This window comes from Rhinatrema bivittatum, chromosome 4 (assembly GCF_901001135.1).
Source record: "Rhinatrema bivittatum chromosome 4, aRhiBiv1.1, whole genome shotgun sequence".
Lineage (NCBI taxonomy): Eukaryota > Metazoa > Chordata > Amphibia > Gymnophiona > Rhinatrematidae > Rhinatrema > Rhinatrema bivittatum.
The window spans coordinates 319,573,134-319,597,653 of record NC_042618.1 but is presented as its reverse complement, the minus strand read 5'-3'; the positions used below and the strand labels follow the sequence as shown (position 1 = coordinate 319,597,653).

Here is a 24,520-nt window from a genome sequence, read left to right as displayed (position 1 = left end):
TCATATTCTATGTTTCTGTTGCCACAGCGGCCTAGCAGCAGGAGGCATCCCAGGCTTCAATTGCGGCTCTCTCTCGCTTCCTCCAGCAGCCCAATAGCAGGGCTACAGCAGTAGAAATCCCTCCACTGCAGCCTACAACCAGGAGCTGCCCTGAGTCGATAGTGGAATCATGGCCCAGCGGCAGGGGGTACCCCGAGCCACATCAGCCACTGGCAGCAGGTCTGTCTCCTCCACAGCTTGGTCCATAGGGAGCTGCCTGAAAATGCTAAAAGCAGCCCTCTCTCCACTGTAGCCCAGCGATTGGGGGCTGCCCCAGGCCACAACAGCGGTTCCCTCTTGTCTCACAAGCCATTAAGGCTACTCACATTTAGTAAACTTGTGAGGGGGGATTCTCAAGGACCAAAACTAACCACATATTGGCATAATGTACTTTTATTTTTTTGGTGTTTTATTTACATATTTTTCTTCTCTTTACATATCACTGGTTACCACAGTAGTCAAAATAAGAGCCCCATTGCTGGCAAGAACAAGAAACATTTTTTCTTCACAAACATGCTATATTGCTTTCAACAGAACTTCACAGCCTGTAAATACACTACTAAAACCTTCAATAATTTCTTTTAGCCACTGTATGGTGGGGATGGGGGAGGGGAGGGAAAAGGTGCAGATCTTTCTCCCTCTTTTTCACTGCTTGGTCATATCACTTCTGTGATGAAGCATTCTTACCTAGTGACACTACAGGGGAAAAAAAAAAGTAATGTTCTCCAGGCATAAGAACATGCCATACTGGGTCAGATCAAGGGTCCATCAAGCTCAGCATCCTGTTTCGAACAGTGGCCAATCCAGGCCATAAGAACCTGGCAAGTACCCAAAAACTAAGTCTATTCCATGTTACCATTGCTAGTAATAGCAGTGGCTATATTCTAAGTCAACTTAATTAATAGCAGGTAATGGACATCTCCTCCAAGAATTTGTCCAATCCTTTTTTAAACACAGCTACACTAACTTCACTAACCACATCTCCTGGCAACAAATTCCAGAGTTTAATTGTGCATTGAGTGAAAAAGAACTTTCTCCGATTAGTTTTAAATGTGCCACATGCTAACTTCATGGAGTTCCCCCTAGTCTCTATACCTTCTCCATCGCAATTATATCTTTTTTGAGATGCGGCGACCAGAATTGTACACAGTGGGGTAGATTTTCAAAGGGATACGCGCGTACCCCTCGAAAACCTACCCCAACTCACCCCCCCCCCCCCTGCGCGCACCGAGCCTATTTTGCATAGGCTCGGCGGCGCGCACAAGCCCCAGGATGCGCGTAAGTCCCGGGGCTTGCATGGAGAGGTGTGCCGGGGGGCATGGCGGGAGCATGGCGGTCGTGACGCGGCTTTTCGGGGCGTGGCGCGGGTGACACGACGTTTCGGGGGCGGCGCCGCGGACATGGTTTCGGCCCGGGGGCGTGGCCACGCCCTCCAGAACAGCCCCCGGGTCGGTGATGGCGCATCAGCAGCCCGCTGGCGCGCGCAGATTTACGTCTGCCTCCGGCAGGCATAAATCTGTCGATAAAGGTGGTGGGGGGGGTTAGATAGGGCCAGGGGGGTGGGTGAAAGAAAGTTCCCTCCGAGGCCGCTCCGTAGATAAATTTTTGCAAAATAGGGTGTTGGAGGTGGGGCTAGGGGGGCATCACATGGTCAGACCATGCTCCGGTCTGGGCCACGATACAGCTGATTTGCCCTGATACTGGGGTGCGCTACTGGGGACTGAATGACGGGCTGTTGCGGGAAGAGAGTCAGTGTAAATTGATGGCTGATGCTTTGATGGATTACTTTAGATTGAATGCGGGGACTCTCTGGGAATGCTCCAGTAAATCGCAGCCACTTTATTACCCAGGCCACTGCATTAAAAGCAGACCGAAAGGCACAAATCTGAACTATTACGAGAAAATCAGTTTATCCAAATGTCACGCAGTTACACTGTATAATGCCACACTTAAGAGATTGCAGGCTGCCCCTAGTGAGTTAAATATATTAGAATCCACCCGGATAGCCCATCCCATGGAACGTACGAAACAAAGGTATTTTGAGGGAAATAAAGCAGGAAAGATGTTGGCTAGGAAGCTGAAACAAATGGCCCTACAGAATAGCATAGCAAAAATTAAAGATACTCTGGGTCACATATTGACATCCACACTGGAAATTAGAGACTGTTTTACTAAATTTTACTCCTTACTATATAGTAAAGATGAGTCTATCACACCAGACTCAATAGCCAAGTATTTGCAAATGGTTTCTCTACCCACCATAACAGAGGCGCAGATACAACATCTAGATGCCCCCATTGATGTAAGTGAAGTTATGGCGGCCATTAAATCTCTTAAGGCCGGGAAATCACCAGAGCTGGATGGTCTTACAGGCTGCTACTACAAAAAGGGTTGCCCTTGGATGGTGGGACCCCTCACAGACTTTTTCAATACCTTGCGGGACGGAGCTACCCTACCCGCTCATTCCAATGTTGCGGGCATCATCATTATTGTGAAACCCGGGAGGGACCCGATGCAATGCGGGTCATACCAGCCAATCTCCCTAATTAATATAGATCTCAAAATACTAGCCAAGGTTTTAGCGGGCCATCTAAACATGATAACTTCCTCAATTAATACATAGAGATCAGGTAGGATTTATACCTCACAGAATGGCAGCAGATAACGTCCTCAAGGTCATTGATATTTTATGGTGGGCGAAGAAGGAGTAATTGCCCCTCATATTATTGTCAATCAACGCTGGTTCATTGGGATTTTTTATTTTCAGTCTTGGATAAAATGCTTTTTGGCCCTTATTTTATGACATGGGTGAAACAACTCTATACAGATCCATTAGCTAGAATTAAGGTAAATGGAGGGTATGGTACCCCATTCCCGGTACAGAGAGGGACTCGCCAGGGATGCCCACTGTCTCCATTGTTATTTGCACTGTTTCTTGAACCGCTAGCCTCGACAATCAGAGACTCTGCAGACATTGAAGAGATACAGAAGGGAAATCTGAACTTGAAAATTTCACTATTTGCGGATGACATCTTGCTGATGCTAACTAATCCAGTACACTTTACGCAGTGTATTTACCACATTACAAGTGTTCAGTGCGGTCTCAGGCTTTAAGATAAATTTAGATAAATCTGAACTTTTGAATGTTACTGCAGACCCTCAGATCATAACAGAGCTTCAGCACCAATACCCCTTTAAATGGGCGCCAACATCCATTAAATATTTGGAAGTACATATTGGACCCAATGGGCCGGATTTTAAAGCCCTGTGCGCCTATTTTGCATAGGCCGCCGGCGCGCGCAGAGCCCCGGGATGCACGTAAGTCCCGGGGCTTCGTGAAAGGGGCGGGGAGGGGGCGGGTCCGGGGGTGTGTCCGGGTCAGGGAGCGGTTCGGGGTGGGACCGGGGGTGTGGCACCAGCCCGGGGGTGTGGTCGAGGCCTCCGGACCAGCCCCTGGGTCGGGTGATGGCGCGCCAGCAACCCGCTGGAGCGCACAGATTTACACCTGCTTTCGGTAGGCGTAAATCTGGCCTACCGAAGGTAGGGGGGGTTTAGATAGGGCCGGGAGGGGTGGGTTAGGTAGGGGAAGGGAGGGGAAGGTGCAGGGGGGTGGAAAGAAAGTTCCCTCCGAGGCCGCTCCGAAATCGGAGAGGCCCTCCAAGGCCGCTCCGATTTCGGAGCGGCCTTGGAGGGAACAGGCAGCACGCGCCGGGCTCGGCGCGTGCAAGTTGCACAAATGTGCACCCCCTTGCACGCGCCGACCCCGGATTTTATAAGATACGCGCGGCTACTCGTAAGAGTCTGGCAAAAAAAAAAAAAAAAAATTATTTTATCTAGAGGAAGAGGCCCCCAAGAGTATCACGGCGATTATTATACCAACCTGGGGATAGAGGAGGTCTGGGAGAACCTAATTTAGAATGGTACTATATAGCTGCCCAGCTGCAGGCAATTCTGGACTTTGAAGAATATATAGTAGGAGGGATACCATTGCGGGCCATGCCATAGCAACCCTGAGACACCTGGCCCACAAGGGGAAGCTTACCAATTACGCTAGAGACAACTATGAGACTATGGCATAAATGGAAAACCCACATGGTGGGACCCCAAGATTATTTCCACTCTACTCAACTTTTTTTTTTAATAAATTATTCCTGGTAGGGAACACCAACAACACCTTCAGGGACTGGCAAGGACAAGGTATTGTCAGGGTTGAACATCTTTTAAAGGGAGGCTCTATTATGAGCTGGGATGACCTGAAAACTGCCTATCAGTTGCCGGATAGGGACCTATCTGACTGGTTATCAAGACTTACACTTCTTAAGATCATCGGCTTTGCCCCCTCTCTCACTCAGGGGAAAACTCTGTTTGAGCATTACTGTGAGGATATTGATAAGAAACATGGAATGATATCAAAACTATATGCCATCTTGCTTAGTTTTGAAAAAAATACACCTATCCCCATGTCACACCTTGGGCAGCCAACTTAGGATCTGCTTTTCCTCCTGATGTGTGGGACCAGATTTATAATGATGCACGCAAATGTTCCATTTCCACTTCCTTGCAAGAAAATTGCTATAAAATAGTTACCAGATGATACCTTACCCCTTATACCTTACACCGTCGGTATCCAACAGTTAGTGAATTGTGTTGGAGGAACTGCGGTCAAGTAGGAATGTACTACCACATGTGGTGGGGGGGTGAGTGAATACATAGATTTTGGGAGGTAATAATGCACTGGGTGGAAGAGTTATTGGGATTGACCAATTTACTTGATGCGGGATTTGCACTGCTTAATGTTCCCAATCAGGCAATGAGAAAACACAGAAACTTATGTCAACAAGTCTTTATTGCAGCCAGGATCACCATTGCGGGACATTGGAAATCGGCTAATATTCCAGCACTTCAATTTGTGCAACAAAGAGTACACTTCTACTGTAAAATGGCGGCCATCTCAGCTGCTCCTGATGATGGTGCGTCCAAATTTCGGGACACATGGGACCCTTATTTAAAATGGGGAAAAAATGCTCATGTTTAAGCATACTATATTTTCACCACTGTTTTTTTCATACTGTAATACCCCTTTGCTGAATATGTTGGGCTTGAGTAACCTTTAAATATTTTTGTAAGTGAGCTCATGGAGGGAAGGGGGGTTGGGAGGGGGGAGGTAACACATAACATTGAAATTAGTCTTTGGGAATATTATAGCTGTTAGTGCCTGTTGTTTGATGATCAATAAAAAAAACTTTAAATTTAAAAACAAAAACTCTGACTAGGAATGCTACAGGAAGGACCGAGAGGGACCCGGTGTCAAATGCAGTTAAAAGAAATTGCAAAAAAGCAAAAAACAGACGTTCTCCAAAACAGGCCAAAAAAGCCAAAAGAGAGCTGACCTACCACAGTACTGCAACTCCGGGGAATAAAAGACTGAAGACAGACCTCATGTGGATACATCACATAGGGCATGATGGGCACGCCCGGTGTGAATAGTCAAAGTTCTAGAAACTTTGACATAAGTTTTCCGTGTCAGGGCCATCTGATATCACCCATGTGCGAGGACTACCGTTCTGCTTGACCTCAGAGAAAAGTTGTTTTTTTTTTAATGATTCCCATGATAGGGATATTGTTACATCAAGCTATAGACTGTTCAAGAAGGACAGGCTAGGCACAAATAGGGCAGGAGTAGAAAGTACAGGACAAATCAGCCATACCAGTGGGTGGTATCAGATGGCACCAACACGGACCAATTCTCCAGAACTCAGAAAAACTAAAAAGGATTTTTCCACGCTTGTTGCAGGCATTCCCAACGCAGCTGCTGCCATGAGAACTACTCAGTCAAATTTAGAGCTTAAAGTGCAGGGGTCAACTCTTCATGAAGGTGAATGGGAATACGTGATTGATTTATTCTACTGTCTATTGAAACTCCCCCCATTATAGGTAAACAATTGTGCTTTTTCTGTCACTAGCAGGATGGAATCAGCCACACCAGTCAGAAATCCAGAGCGAAGATCCAGTTTCATGGACAACCTAGGACCCACTATGAGGAGAGAGCAGACTGCTTAGTTAAAAAAAAGATAGTAGTGGGTTAAAAAAAAAAGATAGTAGTGGGTTGTCAAACTGTGAACAGATGACCAGGTAGCAATTTTGAAAATCTCCTCAACAGAAGCACACCTCAGATGGACAAGTGAGGTTGCTATTTCTTTTACTTGAGGGGCTTTAAACAGTATGTCCCAGTTGTATGCCAAAGCAACAACAAATGGACTCTGTCTAAATATTTTCAATGCTGTGACAGATTATACACAATCTGATCTTAAGAATGATGAAACCGCATCAGCAAGCCTGACAACGGCAGTATAACAAAACTGCCGTCCGGTCTAATCGTCATATGCGGTATTGTTCATGTAAGCCAACAGCAGTTTATAAAGATGCTTCCAAATAACTGTTCAGAAATTATGTATATAATCCATCTGTTCCCTTGTACAAAGACCCGACAACGGCCGGTGTTTCGCGACTTAACAGTCGCTTCTTCAGGAGTATATTTTTAGAACAGATGCTACAATTTAAACAAAACATGTACTTGAATGTCAACCTTCAGCGAAAATGGAAATAGTACTTATCTTTCAATGTCACAGCAAAACAAACCTTCATCCCGGACTTAAGCGTCTCTAGTGATTCTGCTGTAATCGTGACAGAGGATAGGACTGTGCATTTTGGGTTCCAGTTGTATGCCAGCCAGTTTGTAAAAATGAGTAATACAGACCATAAAGTCAATTGGAAAGCATTCCTTTTGACTACTGCTAAACTCAATCTGTGGGTGGGGGGGTTGAAGGACACAAAGAATCGAGTTGACAGACGATAAGGTTGAGTTTCCTCAGTAGTATATTAAGGCTCTTTTAAAGTCCATGGAGTGGACAGCCCACTCCTACTTGTAATTTATGTGGCTCTGAAAAAAATATGGGCAGCATTATAAGATGTGGAATACAGAGCCTACTTTAGGTAAAGGTTTTGGGTGAGCGCATAGGACTACTCCATCACAGAAAAACTGAAGACAAGGAGAGCAAAAGACAAGCCTTTAGATCACTCATGCCAATGCGGAGGTCACTGCTATCAGGAACAGCACCTCTCAAGTGAGGAAGGTCAAGAGAGAGGTGGAAAACTTCCATTCCTTTAACATGGTTGAGATTACAGAGACAGAGTTCCCTCTCTTACAAAGGTGCATCCTCTCAAGGGCCAAGCCATAAGAGAAAATGGAGACAGGTCTTCCATTGGCACTGAACCTTGCCAGAAGGGTTCGGTCCAGCAGCCTCACTATTTCAGTACAACAGGGTCTCCTTGGCCAATCTGGGGCTACAATGATGATCAAGAAGGTTCAAATTATTCTTACCTGATTTTCTTTCCTTGAATCCTGCTAGTCCAGTCCATTACACTTGGAATTTCCCTGTTCCTCAGTTACCAGAAACAGAAGGCATACCCCACTCTTTATCTTAAAAGGGGAAGTAGTGATAAATGTAAAAGGCACACAGTCACTATGACAGAAGGCTACTGGCAAGGCCTACACTACTTCCCCTTTTAAGACAAAGAGTGGGGTATGCCCTCTGTCTCTGGTATATATTTATGTTCACTCAAGATATTCTCCTCCCCATGCGATGGGCTACTCATATTTTCTTTATTCCTAAATTCTGTACCCTCTTCCGTGAAGAGCAAAGTAGGAATAAAGAGCAAAGAGGATAGAAAAAGTAGGAATAGAGTATGAGAGTGGCCTCTCACATGCTTCCTCATAGCCCCTGACTTTGTGTGTGAGGCTTGGACTGTAACAGGACGCAAGAAAAGAAAAATATTAGGCAAGAATAATTTAACCTTCCTTTTTGCCTGCTAGATCAGTCCATTACCCTCAGGAGATACACAAGCTACCCCCTAAGCAGTGAGGGAGGAAGACAGGGCTGCTTTGAGCACCCCAGACCCAAAGGCTGCTTCCTCCTTTGCCTGAACTTCTAGTAATGCTTGGAGAATGAGTGCACAGATGACCAGGTGATGACCCTGCAGATTTCTCTTGAGACAGATGATGCTTTTGCCCAGGATAATTGCCTGTGCTCTCAAGAAGTGAGCACAGAGGGAGCTGCTGGCACCTGTTTACCGTTGAAAATATATACTGAGCAGATGGCCTCCTTAATCCATCTTGCTATCGTGACCTTCAAGGCCACTTCTCCCCTCCATGATTCCCTAAAGAGCATGAATAGTCTGTCAGATTTTCTAAATGGGTTTGTTCTCTTCAGGTATTAAATCAACACCCAACATTCATCTAGTAGGTAAAGCTCGCTGAATTTCCCTTTACATTCCTTTCTCCCGAAAGCTGGCAGAATCTCTTCCTGGTTCACATGGAATGACACCACCTTCTGGAAAAGCGAGGGCACTGGTTTAAAGGTGATCAAATGTGGTGATATCACCATGTAGGGCTCTCTACAAGACAGTGCCTGCAACTAAGAGATGCATCTAGCAGAGCAGACTGCTATTAAAAAGGTGACTTAATGAAAGGTCTTTAATGGATACTTCCTTTAAGGACTCAAAAGATGGATCTACTAGTGACCTAAGAACATGTTGAGGTCCCACTGGAGAAAGATTATCTAAAGGGTATCCAAATTTGCTTCACCTCACTCCACCTTAATAATAAGCATACCACAACAGGATATGCGGCTACCAGGATGCCTTTAATATAACCCTCCATCACATCAGGGCCCTTGTTGGTTGCTGTGTGAATCCATTTCCCCTTTTCCCTCTGCCTTGAAGCAGAGAGCAATGTTGGAGTTGCATCAACAGTATCAAGGTTTAATGGGTAGTAACTGCCATACCAGCAAGTTACCCCTATGCACTCTTTTCTTCATTTCCATTCTCTAGCCTTTAGGGAGCCCCAGTGTTTATCCCATGCCCCTTTGAATTCTTTCACTGTTTTCATCTTCACCACCTCCTCCGGAAGGGCATTCCAGGCATCCACCACTCTCTCTGTGAAGAAAGATTTCCTTACACTGGTTCTCAGTCGTCCTCCCTTGAGTCAAATTTTGTGATCCCTAGTTCTTTTGATTTCTTTCCAATGGAAAAGATTTAAGAATTGTGCATCATTAAAACCTTTCAGATCTCTGAAGATCTGTATCATATCTCCCCAACACCTCCTCTCTTCCAGGGTATACATATTCAGATCCTTCAATCTCTCCTCATAAATCTTCTGATACTGAGCCCACATCATTTTGGTCTCTCTTCTTTGGACTGCCTTCATCCTGTCTTTATCCTTTTTGAGATATGAGCTCCAGTACTGAATGCAGTACTTGAGGTGACGCCTCACCGAGGACCTGTACAAGGGCATCACCATCTCCTTTTTCTTACTGGTTATTCTCTCTATGCAGCCCAGCATTCTTCTAGCTTTAGCTATCACCTTGTCCGATTGCTTTGCCACTTTCAGATCACCAGACACTGTTCACCCCAAGGTCTCTCTCCCAGTCCATGCACAGTAATCTTTCACTGCCCATCACATAAGCTCTTTTGGATTACCGCATCCCAGATGCATGACTGCACTTCTTGGCATTGAATCCCAGCTGCCAAATCCTCAACCAGTCTTCACACTTTCTTAAATCACTTTTCATTTGTTCTACTCCTTCAGGCATGTCCACTGTTGCAGATCTTGAAAACAATGTTCCCAGCGATAGGCTTCCCTCCCCCAAGCAACAAATGACACAGCCGCTACTCACTAACGATGGGGATGCCTCTGCTGGCTGATAATGCAGTCTGGCTTCTTCCCTTTTTGTTTGTTGAGCTAACTACCTAGCTTGGGCTGGGAATTTTTTTTTTTTTTTTTTTTTTTTTTTTTTAAGAACCTCCACCAAAGAAAGGAGGGGTGGAGAGGAGACAGAGAGAGTGCAGTCCTACTGGCCCTTTTTCTTTATTAGTTTAACAGCTGCAAGTTTCCAAGAGAATCCAGGAAGCATACTCTGAGGGCTCCACAGACTCCTAGGGGTTAGAGATAACCAACCAGAGCTCAACCAGGGATGGTCCTGGGAGAAATGCTCTCACTGGGAAAAATCAACCCCCTAAAGGTTGTTGTCCCAGGAGCAACAAGGATTCAACTGGACCAGGCCACACCCAGGCTCTGGGAACTATCATCCTTATGTGTCCACAGTTGCTGGAGACAGAGACTACTGAGATTGGACCAGGACCACACTTTACTTATAGCCCAAAATGAGGTATTAAAAGAAGTATGCCATCTGTCTCCATCAGCTGTGAAGAAGAGAAATCTCAAATGTGATGACTGGTCTAGCAGGAAGAAAAGGAAGTTTTATTTTGTTATGTGTATTTTACTTACGAGTGTATTATTGTAACCACTTTTATTGTTTTTACTATTTATGCAATTTACAGAATTGCAACAGGAAAGACATGGGAAGAGTGGATGAGCCTTATAGTTCTTACCTGCCATCATATTGTATGTTTAACTGAATATAATGTGTCAACTTACCTTATGTTTGAGAATGTTGAAGTATTGAAATGTCATCCTTCTTTTATTAGGTACTCTGTAAACGTGTAGGAGTCTGCATGAGGCTTTTTGCGTAACTGATGTTCTCCTGAGGTGTACAATACATAGTCCTACCCAGCCTAGAAAAGAAAGTGAAAATTAAAGATAGCAATGTAAGAAAAATACTAACTGAATGCTGACTAGATGCAGAAATGCAAAGTTGGATATATGTTTACACTTTAGTCACCAGCTACAGCTATGGAGAGTTACACATAAGCAACTATTCTATATAATTTGATATACACAGTAGGGTCTGTATTCAAAGGCATTTAGCTGGATAACTTATAAGTTATCAGGCTAAATGGCAATTTTTTTGAATATTGCATCACTTATCTAGCTAAATTTTAAACAGATAAGTCATTATCAGTCTAAAATTTAGCTAGATTAAAAGGGTGAATGTTCTGGAGTGGGGTAAAGTTATCCAGCTGACAGGGTCAATTATCAAAACGCGTTATGGTGTTAATGCACACAATAACGCCATAATGCATACGATAGTTATTGCAATGCGCGGCGCGAATGCAAATTTTACAAATTTATTCAAAGGGGCAGGATTGGGGAGGGATTTGGGCAGGATCAATTAGAATGAGGGGCATTATCGCACATATTTAACGCCAGAAATAACTACACCTTTTTTTCCTGGTGATAAGCTGTATAATATGCCCGAAACACTTAAAACGCAATTTGCGATAAATATCAAAAATTCTGTTTCGGGTATTTTTGGCCTTGGGGAGGGGGGAGAGGAAAGAGGGGAGGAGAGAGAGAGAGAGCGCCTCTGGGGTGGCACCCATAGTAGTCAACTATTTATACTGCTATAGGAGGGCCAGCTAGTAACTTGAGGTGAGGATTTGGTTGTAATCTAGTTTTACATGCAGAGTGAGACATACAAACAAGCACAGTAGACCTCTGTGAAGATTTGAAGTGATTTGGAGTGAGGAAAGTCACACCAAGAAGAGATTTCTACAATGTTCTCTCGCCCTAGCTTCATGGACTCTCTACCATGGTACTATGGAGTTGTCACCATAAATGTCTCAGAAGAGAGTTGGATGTCTGCTAGAAATTTTGTTTCCCAGAGGCACGCAAGTCACCCAAACAGTGGCTGCTGTCGAACTCCTTGATTTATGGTACAAGGTAAGTTAATGTTACCTGGATGTTAGCCCTCTGTTATAATAGAAGTGGATATGTTGCATTTTTTTTAAAAAGAATATAAGAACATAAGAACATGCCATACTGGGTTAGACCAAGGGTCCATCAAGCCCAGCATCCTGTTTCCAACAGTGGCCAATCCAGGCCATAAGAACCTGGCAAGTTCCCAAAAACTAAATCTATTCCATGTTACCGTTGCTAGTAATAGCGGTGGTTATTATCTAAGTCAACTTAATTAATAGCAGGTAATGGACTTCTCCTCCAAGAACTTATCCAATCCTTTTTTAAACACAGCTATACTAACTGCACTAACCACATCTTCTGGCAACAAATTCCAGAGTTTAATTGTGCGTTGAGTGAAAAAGAACTTTCTCCGATTAGTTTTAAATGTGCCACATGCTAACCTCATGGAGTGCCCCCTAGTCTTTCAATCTTCAATGCCTCATAGAACCATTGAGCAGATAAAAAGGCGGTCCCTGCTGCGGGCGTTCCCTCCCAATATTGCCGACCCTACTTGCCTACTCTGCCTTCTACTTTCCAAACACTATGGATTCTCTGCGCTTGTCCCATGCTTTCTTAAATTCTATTTACCATATTTGAAACCTCCAACTCTAATGGGAAGCTAGTTCCACACATCCACCTTTTCAGTGAAAAAAGGCTTCAATACAATACTCCAGTCTACCTCATATAGCCTTGTATTCCGATCCCTTATTTTAGAACTTCTTTCTACTGAAAAATACTTTTTAAATTTAGAACAGAAAAAAGGCCATCTTAATGATTCATGATTGTACTTTGATTGTTGCAGGATAAGACCTGCTGTTCAGAACAATACCTTTTATGTGAATATTTTACCATGTTCTCCTCAAAAGCCATTAACTTTACTGAACTCAGTATTCTTTGATAGAGTCCCAGTATACCTTATGCCTTGTAAACCTTTTTTCTCCATGAGAATGTGGGGGAAAACTTTATTTCAAAGGGCATTTATAATTCTAATTCTGTACCTTCGTTTAATACAAGTTATTAGGCAGAGTCACCAGCTGGCCATCAACTCTATATTTTCACTAACGACAGACAGAATTGCACACATTGTCACATCTCTGCTACTATGGCATCTCATTTCAGCACATAAATATTTCACCTTTTGTTCTTAAGATGTGAAGGGTTCCCTTCACATCAATATAATATTTAACAACTGTGCAGTACAATAGTCTTAGGTTTAAATCATCTATTTACTATCTGTTATAAAAGAAATATGTATGACATGAGATAAAACACCTGCATTATAGAGGAAATTTAGCAGTCCCTTGTGCTGATCAAAATCTATAGAAATTTTCTGTGCCAGTTTTTTCCACAGCTTGTTAACATGAGGTTTAAAAACTCCATTTAACCCCCATGACCGCTAAATATTTTATGTTTAACAATATAGCAGTAGATGGATTGATCTCAAGGTCACCAAGTCTGTGCTAAGAACCACAAAAATAAAACACGACTTGCAAATAACCCCCACCCCGGAAAAAAAATAGAACTGAATCAAATCACACAAAAGGTGCAATTCTTCTTACCTGATAATTTTCTTTTCTCCAGTCCTGCTAAACCAGTCCTTAAACATAGGATTTCTCCTCCCCTCAACTGACAAGAGACAAAAAACACATCTCTTTCAAGGCCCCACTGGCTATATGGGAGCTGTGACCCCAGCAGTTGCCAGTAGCCTTTTGCCAGAGCACTGTGACAAACACAAGCCCCCTAACAACTAAATATTTTAATCTAGTACAGGGTTCACAAGGCCATGCTCTAGGTGAAAAACTGAGGTGACAGCAAAAGACAATGTGCTATTGAAATGTTGTTTCACTAGCCCTGTATTCCTGGGCGAGTCCTGGACTGGTCTAGCAGGACTCAAGGAAAGAAAATTATCAGGTAAGATAATTATTTTCTTCCTGCTAGACCAGTCATTGCACATAGGAGTTATGCAAGCTTGTGTATTGCTATGGAGGAAAGAAGATAGGGCTATCTTGAGTACTCTTGCCCCAAAGGCAGCATCTGCCTGGGCTTGCACATCCAGTATATAATAACTTGCAAAGGAGTGCAGGGTCGACCATGTGGTCACCCTGTAGATTTTTTCTGGAGAGAGTGAAGATGCCTCTGTCCATGACGATGCCTGCACTCTTGTGGAATGTGTATGGTGCGCAACCGGCACCTGATTTCCCAAGAGAAGGTAGGCTGAGCATATTGCCTCCTTGATCCATCTGGCCAGAGTAGTCTTTCAGACAGATTCCCTTTTCCGGGGGCCAGCAAACAATACAAACAACTGTCTGACTTTCTAAAGGCAGCTTTTACTTGTAGGTATCTCAGGAGTATCCATATATCCAGCAGGTGCAGACTACTATTTTTGTCTTGATATTTATTTATTTATATACCGACATTCAATCTGAGATATCACATCGGTTTACATTCAGGTACTGTAGGTATTTCCCTATCCCCAGAGGGTTTACAATCTAAGTTTTGTACCTGAGGCAATGGAGGGTAAAGTGACTTGCCCAAGGTCACAAGAAGCAACAGCGGGACTCGAATCCTGGTCTCCTGATTCGTGGCCCACTGCTCTAACCACTAGGCTATTCCTCCTCCCTTTTGTTATTTCTAAAAGCCAGATATGAAATTGACTGAAGTGAAACACAGATACCACCCTTGGGAAAAAGTGAATGGTACAGGCCGCAAAGTGTAAAAAAAAAAAAAAAAATTAAAAATGATCCCTACATGAGAGGGCCTATAGTTCCGAGATGCACCTCGCAGAACAAAGGTTGTCTTCAGAGATAGGTCCTTAAGGGATGCCTGTTTTACCAGCTCGAAGGGAGGCTTTGTTAAGATTCTCAAGACTATATTAAGATATTATTGTGGGAATATTGGTGTGAAAGGAGGTTGAAAGCACTTTACCATTTTCAGAAACTATACTATATCTGGATGAGCTGCTACCTGGATGCCCTTGATTTAACCCCATAACAAGATACAGATACTAATCTGCCCTTTAAGAGAACTGAGGGCTAAGCCTTTGTCCAGGCTGCTCTGCAACAATTTAGCATTTGTGAGATAGCTGATCTCCATTGGGAGATTTGATTATCACAGCAGAACCCTTCAAAGATCTGTCAGATTTTGATGTTCACTAACATAAAGGTCTTACATGTCCTTAGCATGACAAATTACTGCTGGGGAATACCACCTTTCATGTAGGCGACCCATTCAATTGCCAGGATGTAGGAGAGAATAGACACAGTCTTCCATTGGAACTGGCTCCTGCTACAGGAGGCCTCATAGTCTCAGGGTCTCCTGCTCAATAGCCTCATAGGTCTGCAAACCAAGGCCTTCTTGGCAAATCTGGGGCCGTCAGAATGACAATTATGAATGGTCTTCTATACACTTTATCACACGGCTTACAAGGGGCCAGGGTGGAAAGACAGCAGACTGTTTTGACCATAGGGATATAGGAGAGCATCTAATCCACTGAAGCCTTTCTCCACCCAGCAGCTCAGGAATATATCAGGTTTGGCATTCTCCTGAATAGCCATCAGATCTACTTCCAGGTGACCCCAATGACTCACTAGCATTTGGATGGCCTCTCAGTTCAACAACCATTCCCATGGATCTAGTCTGTTTCTGTTGAGGAAGTCAGCCTAGAAATTCTCCGTCCCTGCTATGTAAGCTGCTGATAGGAAGAGCAAGATTACTACTGCCCATTCGCACAGCAGGGCCGTATCAATTGTCAGTATGTACTTGTTCACATATGCTATTGCTGTGGCATTGTCTGACATGACTGACTGCCTTCCTTTTTTATCAGGGGGAGGAAATATTGCTGTGCCCATCTGATGGCCCTTGACTTTTGCTATTTAAATTGACCATGATGTTTCTTCCATTGTCCAGTGCCTTTGTATTTTATTTTATTTATTTAAATACTTTTCTATACCGAAGATCATGTACAAGTACATATCGGTTCGGTTTACAGTGAACCAACATTTGGAAATTACATCAAACAATATGAACTTAATTTAACAAAAGATTGTACAGCAAAACTATATGAACATAATTAACAAAATTGTATGCGAATAGGGTTATAGTTGAACAAGCATGACGAGTGGAATATGGGGAAAATCAAAAAAGGAAAAACATGATAGTCAGCACAGGGAGTACATTATAAAGGTTACGGGGACATTTCGGTCAGTTAGTCACGTTTGAACCTAAGTTCTGTAAAGTAGGGTCAGGTAAGGAACTTTAAGTGAATGCTCTTGAGAAGAGCCAGGTCTTCAGTTTTTTTTTGAACGTCCGCAGGCAGGGTTCTGTTCGGAGTTCCGAGGGCAGATTGTTCCATTGTAATGGTCCAGCAATAGAGAATGCTCGTTTTTTGAGAGCTGACTTGGCGGGGGGAACATAGAGGGTACCTAGGTATGTTGTTCTCATTGGTCTGGAGGTTGAGTGATGTTGCAGAGGGAAGGATAGTTCGAGGGAGGTTAGAGAGTGAATAGTTTTGTGGATTATGGTTAGCACTTTATACTGAATTCTGTATTTGATAGGGAGCCAATGTAAATACATAAGGACGGGAGTGATGTGATCTCCTCTACTGGTGTTGGTTAATATTCTTGCTGCAGAATTTTGTAGCATTTGCAATGGTTTGGTGGTGATAGCTGGGAGGCCGATTAGAAGGGCATTGCAGTAATCTATTTTTGAGAATAAGATGGTTTGGAGAACTGTTCGGAAGTCCTGCATGTGAAGGAGGGGTTTCAGATTTTTTAGAATGCGTAATTTATGGAAGCATTCTTTTGTTGTGTTGTTGACGAATTTTTTTAAATTCAGCCGATTGTCTATAGTTACTCCTAAATCTCTTACATTTGTGGTAGTAGATATTTGTAGTGAAGAGAGATTGTGGAGCGTCCGAGCATGATTGTTGTCCTCTTGATCGATGAGTAGTAGTTCTGTTTTAGATGTGTTGAGTACTAAATTAAGGTTAGTAAAGAGGGTGGTAATAGACAGTAGGCAGCTGTTCCAAAAAGTGAGCGTTTTTGCGATTGATTCTTTGACAGGTATCAGGATCTGAACGTCATCTGCGTAAATGAAATGAGTAACCTTTAGCTTTGTGAGAAGCTGACAGAGCGGGAGGAGGTAAATATTGAATAAAGTGGGGGATAGGGAAGATCCTTGGGGAACTCCGAAAGTGGCATTGACAGGGTGCGAGTCTATGTTGCTAATTCTGACCTTGTATTTCCTGTTATTGAGGAAGGACTTGAACCACTCCAAGGCTGTTCCTGATATTCCAATGTCTGTGAGGCGGTTGATGAGGATGGAGTGCTTCACCGTGTCGAAAGCTGCAGATATATCAAGTAGTGCTAGCAGGTATGGGGTCTTTTTATCGAGGCCTGTGAGGATTTTGTCCGTTAGAGAGATGAGAAGAGATTCCGTGTTGAGAGCTTTGCGGAAACCGAATTGGGCGGGAGCTAGAATCTTGTGATCCTCTAGGTAATCCGACAGTTGTTTGTTCACAATTCTTTCCATGAGTCTGGCGACAAAAGGAAGGTTAGCAATGGGGCGATAGTTAGCTGGGTCCGTTGGGTTCAAGTTAGGTTTCTTGAGTAAAGGTTTAAGAGTTGCGAGTTTCAGGACATCAGGTACTGATCCTTGTGTTAGAGAGCAGTTGATAATCTTTGCTAGAGGCTTAGAGATGGTTTCTGGGACGGTGAGCAGTAATTTTGAGGGAATAGAGTCAGCCGGGTGTGAGGATGGCTTCATCTTTTTGAGAATGGATTCAATTTCAAGTGAAGTGGTAGGTTCGAAGGCTTTTAAGTTTGCTTTCTGGTTTGAGTCAGAGTAGAAGGGTGACGGTGGTCTTGTGTTTGGGGAATTCAGGGGGGCTATTAGATTGAGGATTTTATTTTCGAAAAATTGTGCCAGTTCAGTGCATCTAGATTGCGCTTGGCAATCTGGGATTACTGGAGAGTTAGGTTTCGTGAGCTCTGTGACATAGGAGAACAGGGCTTTGGCATCAAACATAAAATTATGAATTTTACTAGCATAATAGTCTTTTTTTGTACGGAGGATGGAGTTTCTGTAGTTGTGCATGTATTTTTTGTAATCCGTTAGGGTAGAATGGGAGGGTCTCTTGCGCCACAAATGTTCCTTACGTCTTAGTTCTTGTTTGATGTTTTTCAGTTCCTGTGTGAACCAAGGTTTTTTGTTTTTGTTGGAGGGGTCTAAGTTTTTTGTTTTTAAAGGGCATAATGTATCTGCTACCTTGTTTGTGCTGTTGTGCCAGGAGGTGAGAGCAGCATCTACATTGGAGAGATCAAGATTCACCAGTTCTGTTGATAAATGAGACCTGAGGTCATCCAGGGTGCAAGGTTTTCTGTAATTAATTGTAGTTTTCCATGCAGCCGCTGGGTTTTCTTTAATGGATAGATCCGTAGTGATCATCTGGTGGTCCGACCATGGGATAGGGCAGCAGAGGGGCTGGGAGGTTTGAGTGAGGTCTGAATTAATGAAGATTAAGTCCAAAGTATGGCCAGCTCTGTGGGTGGGATTTTTAACAATTTGTGTGAAACCCAGGGCCTTGAGTGCTGACAGGAATGCTTCACAATTGGCGGAGTGGGGTGTCACATCAATGTGGAGGTTAAAATCTCCCAAGATGATGGCTGGAATTTCTGATTTGATATCTTTGGTTATGATTTCTATTAAGGGGGAAGGGTCTGATTCCAGAAGCCCAGGTGGGGCGTAAACTAGGCAGATCTGTAGCTGTTTCGATTTGAATACAGCACATTCGAGATTAGAAGTGTAATAGGAGTTCTGTAAGATTAATTTTAGTTCTTTTTTTGCTGCTAATATCAGTCCTCCCCCTCTTTTTTTAGGTCTGGGAATGGAGAATACATTATATAATTGAGTGGGAAGCTGGTTGATTAGTGCAATATCTGTAGTTTTCAACCAAGTCTCTGTAATGGCACAGATATCTGGTTGTGAGTCCAAGAGATAGTCATTGAGTAGGTGTGTTTTTTTTGAGAGGGATTGGGCGTTGAATAGGGTTAAAGAGAATATGGAGAGCCCAAGGAGTTGGGTTAGGGGTGAAGCCATAATGGAGATCAATCGTTTGTGCTGATGTATGATGGGATTCGTGTTGAATCTGCGGTTGGAGTAGCAGTAATTGATCGTAGGGATAGAGAGGGCTAGCATTTTTGTAACAGAATGGCAAAAGAGGCTGAAGAGAGGTTGTGGACGGTATGGTAAACAGGGAGCGAGGGGAACACTCGAGGAGGAATGTTCCGCACTTAGGGGCTGCACGAAGGGGCGCACAAAGGGGCGGGCCCCTTTGTCGCGCTCCTTCGGCGCGCGGCGCCTAGCTCCGATGTGAATTTAAAGCCCAGCGAGGGCTTCGTGGATTGGCCGGGTGTCCCTGCCTTGCCGATTGGTTGTTTGCCGGTGGAGGCGGGACGAAGAGGACGTCGGTCCGGCTGCGGGAGATGGCGGACGGCACGGGGAGCCTCGTGGTCGGCGGGAGGCCCTACTTGGGGTAGGTGTGCAATATAATGCTAGGCCTTACCCCGGTGGGTCCTCGGCGCCGATCGCGCAGGCCTGGCCTCCTGTCGATTCGCCGTCTGGAAGAGGAAGTCGTGAGGTCTCCGCGGGATTTAAAGCCCAGCGAGGGCTTCGTCGATTGGCCGGGTGTCCCTGCCTTGCCGATTGGTTGTTTGCCGGTGGAGGCGGGACGAAGAGGACGTCGGTCCGGCTGCGGGAGATGGCGGACGGCACGGGGAGCCTCGTGGTCGGCGGGAGGCCCTACTTGGGGTAGGTGTGCAATATAATGCTAGGCCTTACCCCGGTGGGTCCTCGGCGCCGATCGCGCAGGCCTGGCCTCCTGTCGATTCGCCGTCTGGAATATCTATCCCTGACAATGAGCTCCCCGACCTCATAAGATGGCATCATGGTTTCCACAATCCATTCGAGAGAATCTAAGCTCATATCACTCTGTAGATTGAAAGGTTTTAACCACCAGTCCAGACTTTTTTTTTATGGTGGGTGGTAATTGTAACTGAAGCTGGTAATTCTGAGATGCAGGGGATTAGTGCAACAGTAGGGACTGCTGCAAAAGATGCATATGTGCTCTGGCCCAAGGGACCAGGTTCAATAATGCCTACATAAGTCCGAGCAGCTGGAGATAGTCTCTTACTTTGAGTGCCTCCTGAGCATGAAAGGCTAACACTTGATCGGTCAACTTGGAGGCTATGCTTGGGGTTAGGGTGATCTGCCCATCTCTTGTTTTCAACAGGGCACCTAGACACTCCAGAGTCTGGGAAGAATTGCTCTTTGAATACTTCATTACCCAGCCCAACTGCTGCAAGAGGTTCTCCTGAACAGATTTGGCCCTTATGAGCCAATCATCCAGATAGGGGTGTATCATTATGCCCTATTGCCATCACTACTACCATGGCCTTGGCAATGGTCCTGGGGCTGTTGCTAGTCTGAAGAGTAGCACCTGAACTGAAAATGTTGATCTATTATACAGAACCGTAGCAGGCTCCCATGGGATTCTTGAACGGGAATATGAAAATAAGCTTTTGTGAGATCTAGACAGGCTAGGTACTCTCCTCTTCTTACTGCCATCATGACCAAATGGAGCATTTACATTCAGAAGTGGGGTATATGGAAGCATCTGTTCACTTCCATAAGTCCAAAATATGACTGCCCTTTTAAAATACCACAAATAAGTTGAATAGGTACCCTGCCCCTTTTCCTAAGGAGGCATTGGGACTACAGCTTGGAGGTACTGAAGCTTTGCAAGGGTATCCCCTATTGCCTCTTTGATTTGCAAAGTACATGGGAAAATCATAAAGACCTTTGGAACTGGCCTCCCACATTCCAGGGCATGCCCCCTTCGAACGATGTCCAACATCCATTGGTCTGACAAGATTCAGGCCCACTCTGAATAGCACGGCAAAAGGCCACTGCCTACTGGTACTATCGTCAGAGGGACCCACCACATAACATTGGTCAGGCAGCTTCCTCTTGCTACCACTGGGGGCTCCGCCATAGCTCTTCTGGCCCCTCAAGAGGGATGGGGCTTCATTTGATTGGTGTGCAGGGAAAAACAAAATCATCTAGCTGGCTTATATATGGGCAGGTCCCAAACGCACTGAATTCCAGGACCCAGCTGGGCATGTGGGGGCCTATCTTTATTTTATTTAAAAACTCTTCTATACCGTCGTTAATTCACCATCACAACGGTTTACAGAAAGGCACAATAAGGAAAAACTTTAATTGGTATAGATTACAAATTATACAGGTGCCAACAAAGAATGGTAACATATTTTAATAAGAAGAACTGTGTGTTAATTAAGGCTTATATGTCGGCTGAAGAACTGTCAAGCAGTTCAAATCTAGCATTAATATGCAACTGGAGATATTAGAGGAAAAAAAAACTGATTACTTGGTGCGTCCTTATCTTTCAACTGATTTCCTCCTTCTCTTTATAAAAAACTTGTTTAAAAAGCCAGGTTTTCAGACTAGTTTAAATAGTTTCAAATTTCTCTGCAGCCTTATTTCGAGTGGCATGCAGTTCCATAGAACAGGTCCAGCCAACGACAGTGCTCTCTCTCTTACCTGAGTGAGGCGTGCTGATTTAACAGAAGGGATGGTTAGTAGAGCTTTATTAGCAGATCTAAGGTTTCTGTGTGGTACATGTACGCGCAGTGCTGTGGTTAAGCCAGTCGGCCTTTTCATCATGGATTAGTTTATGAATTATACAGTGCTTTGTATTGTATTCTTTGTTCAATTGGAAGCCAGTGTAGTTCAGCAAGTGTACCTGTGATGTTGTCTCTACTTTTTGCCTGTCAAAACTCTAGCAGCGGAATTTTGCAATATTTGGAGTGGTCTAATAGTTACTTGAGGTAGTCCTAATAGCAGAGAGTTACAGTAGTCTGTGCTCGCGAATATCATTGCCTGTAGGACTGTGCGAAAATTATTCAGTGTTAGCAGGGGTTTCAGTCTTCTAAGGACCATTAGTTTGGCGTAACCTTCTTTTAATTTCTGTGAAATGTGTTGTTTCAGGTTAAGCTCAGGGTCAATTATTACCCCTAGATTCCATACTTTTATTGCTAACTCTACGGTTTGATTATTTTTGATTGCGATTGTAGGTTGTGTGAGGTGTATATTTTTTCGTTCTAGGTGTAAGAATTCAGTTTTATCAATGTTTATTATCAGTTCCGTTTGGTTTAGGAGTTGTTTGTTTCTTCGATTGTGTTTACGATGGGTAACAGTGGTTGTATGTCATCCGCGTATATGTAGTGTATTATTCCAAGTCCAGCAAGCAGGTGACATACTGGGAGGAGGTAAATGTTAAAGAGTGTTGCAGACAAGGCTGAACCGTGGGACTCCTGTTTGTAGTTTAACTTTGTCTGATAGTGTGTTTTTGATTTGTACTTGGAAAAATCTGTTGTTTAAGTATGACTCAAACCAGCAATCTTTGGGGTTTTGTTTCCCCCAGATCTTTGATCAACTTCTCTAGGTCTTCTCCAAAAAGTAACCGCACCTTTAAAAGGTAATTTAGAGAGGCATGCTTTGGACGCCAAATCTGCTGCCCAATTCTGCAGACATAGAAGCCAATGCCTGAGAGGATATCCTGATCAAATCATACATTGCATCTAACAAGAATGCAATGGCCAACTCCAGTCATGCTGTTTCAGTGCTTTCTGGGAGCTGTTGGATCCAGTGCACGGCTATCCAGACCATGTAACCTTCACAAATGGATACTTGTAGCACCATATTATTTTGTAGAGAAAGTTTGTTTTAAAATGGACTCTTATTTTCCTTTCCTGAAGATGCTTCAGGGTTATTCTTCGCGCCACATGGATTGTTGTTTTTAATGTTACTGCTGAAGCAAGTGCATGACAGTAAGGAATTCCAAGGAGAAGAGTTTTCTCCTCTAGGAGCAGAAGGTATACCTTATGCATAATTCTAGTCAATGTTGTCCCTTGGTAGTTAACCCATTCTGTCAGCACTATACGCTTTAAGGTGTTGTGTAACAGGAATGCCCTTGGAGGTATCCTTATTCTTTGGGGTCTCTTCAGCCATGACCCTTGGGATCGGGGTCCACTATTTTTATAATGGATAAAACATTTAAAATAAGGGCTGCAAGCTCCCTTTCTCTGGACAGCCTGACTTAATTCCTGGTCATCTGAGAAACATTCCCCCTTCCTCTTCAAACCCCCCTGGGGTACAATGACACAAGTCATCCCCTGACCAGGAGGTATCTCTTGGCTGTATAATAGATGAATGGAGAGAGAAAGAGGGTTCAGAGACTTCCCTCGCTCACTTGAAAACAGGTCCTTTCACGGAATGGCTGTAACCTAGGGACTCCAGAAAAGCAGGTGCCCCCAAGTCTGTGCAGGGCACAAAATGCTTGGTGCATTAACACCACAAACCTGGGAGAACACACTCCCTGATAGGCATCAGCTGCCTGCAATTCCCAAGGGGCTCCCACTAGGAGATTTGGAACTTGAGCTTCTACCTGCATGAGTGTTGGAACTGAGGAAATAGGAGGGGCTGAACCCCCTGGGAGCAGGCAGTTTCCTTCATCTACCCCAGTTAAGGCAATTCAATTAATGAATCCTCTATGGATTGCTGTGCCCTGGCTAAAGGGATAGGAGAGTTCACCTCCTACTGTAAGCTTGAATCAAAACCACCCTCACAGATGGGGGAGAAGGTCCCTGCCACACTGGGGACCTGCTTAGAACCACTACCCATGCACCTCTTGTCTTGATGCATAGCTTCGGTGAGGTTACTAACTGTCATAGTGCAGCTTTGTTTTCTCCGCAACAGCATTTGATCTCACGCAACAGCGTTTGTCCTGCCACTGCTTTCACTCACTCCTTTGTGACACTAATGCCGCTGATAAAAAGGGCTCCTATGTTTTTGCTTTTTTTAATCGCAATTGTGTTGCAACCCCTGCTTGATCCCTGGGAGGGCAGAACAAAGAACCACCCAAAAAAAAAAAACCCACTGGCCCGCTCAGGAACTCTCAAGCTTTCTGATCTGCCACCAGAGAGCCTGCCGCAATTTCACCAGCATCAGAGGGAAGACTTCTGTTTACTCCCGCACCACTCCCCTTTTTTTTTTTTTTTTTTTTTTTTTTAAACTTTCTTGTACCACCAGCAAGCACGGGAAAGCAGGCAGCAGGAGAGGGAAAGAGAAAGCAAAAGAGCAAGAGAGACCTTGTAGACTCTTACCCCCAAGTAACCCCGCTTGATTCTTTCCCATGGATTAATACCATTCTTCATGTTTATAACCCAACCTGTGGTTTGCCATCCTGCCAAAAGTGCCTGTTAGAAATCCCCACTATCTGCCATTCCCATCTTGCAAAGACAAGGAAAAAGCATTTTCTGTTGCATCTCCAACATTGTGGAACTCTCTTCCTCAAGATCTGCGTCTCACGATCTGCACTAAATGTTTCAAGGTCATATTAAAAATGTATTTGTTCAGGCAAGTATTTTTGTACTGGGTATTTTTTATTTTTATATTTTGTATTGATCAGAACTGTTTTAGTATTATTTTATGCGTAATGTATATAAATATTCGCCACCTAAACCTTCAGCATAGTTGGCCTATAAATGAATAAAATAAATACATACATAAACAAACAGGTTCACCCAAAAAAAAACAGGGAACTCCTTCTCTAGGGTGTCCACAGTCCCCTAGGGTACTGAGATTCGCCCCAGGGGAAACTTAACCATGGAAATCCTGGGAGGAAGGCTTTTACTGGGAAATCAG

The 24,520-nt window shown here is 44.0% G+C and overlaps 1 protein-coding gene across 2 annotated transcripts in view; it reads right to left on the bottom strand.

The window, feature by feature from the left end:
* Positions 1–24,520, bottom strand: part of LOC115090787 (protoheme IX farnesyltransferase, mitochondrial) — a 483,471-nt gene that overhangs the window by 449,264 nt on the left and 9,687 nt on the right. For both annotated transcript variants that reach the window (XM_029600293.1, XM_029600292.1), the window contains exon 2: positions 10,535–10,671. In XM_029600293.1, the coding sequence (XP_029456153.1) occupies positions 10,535–10,671 (137 nt within the window). The remainder of the gene's footprint in view (positions 1–10,534; positions 10,672–24,520) is intronic.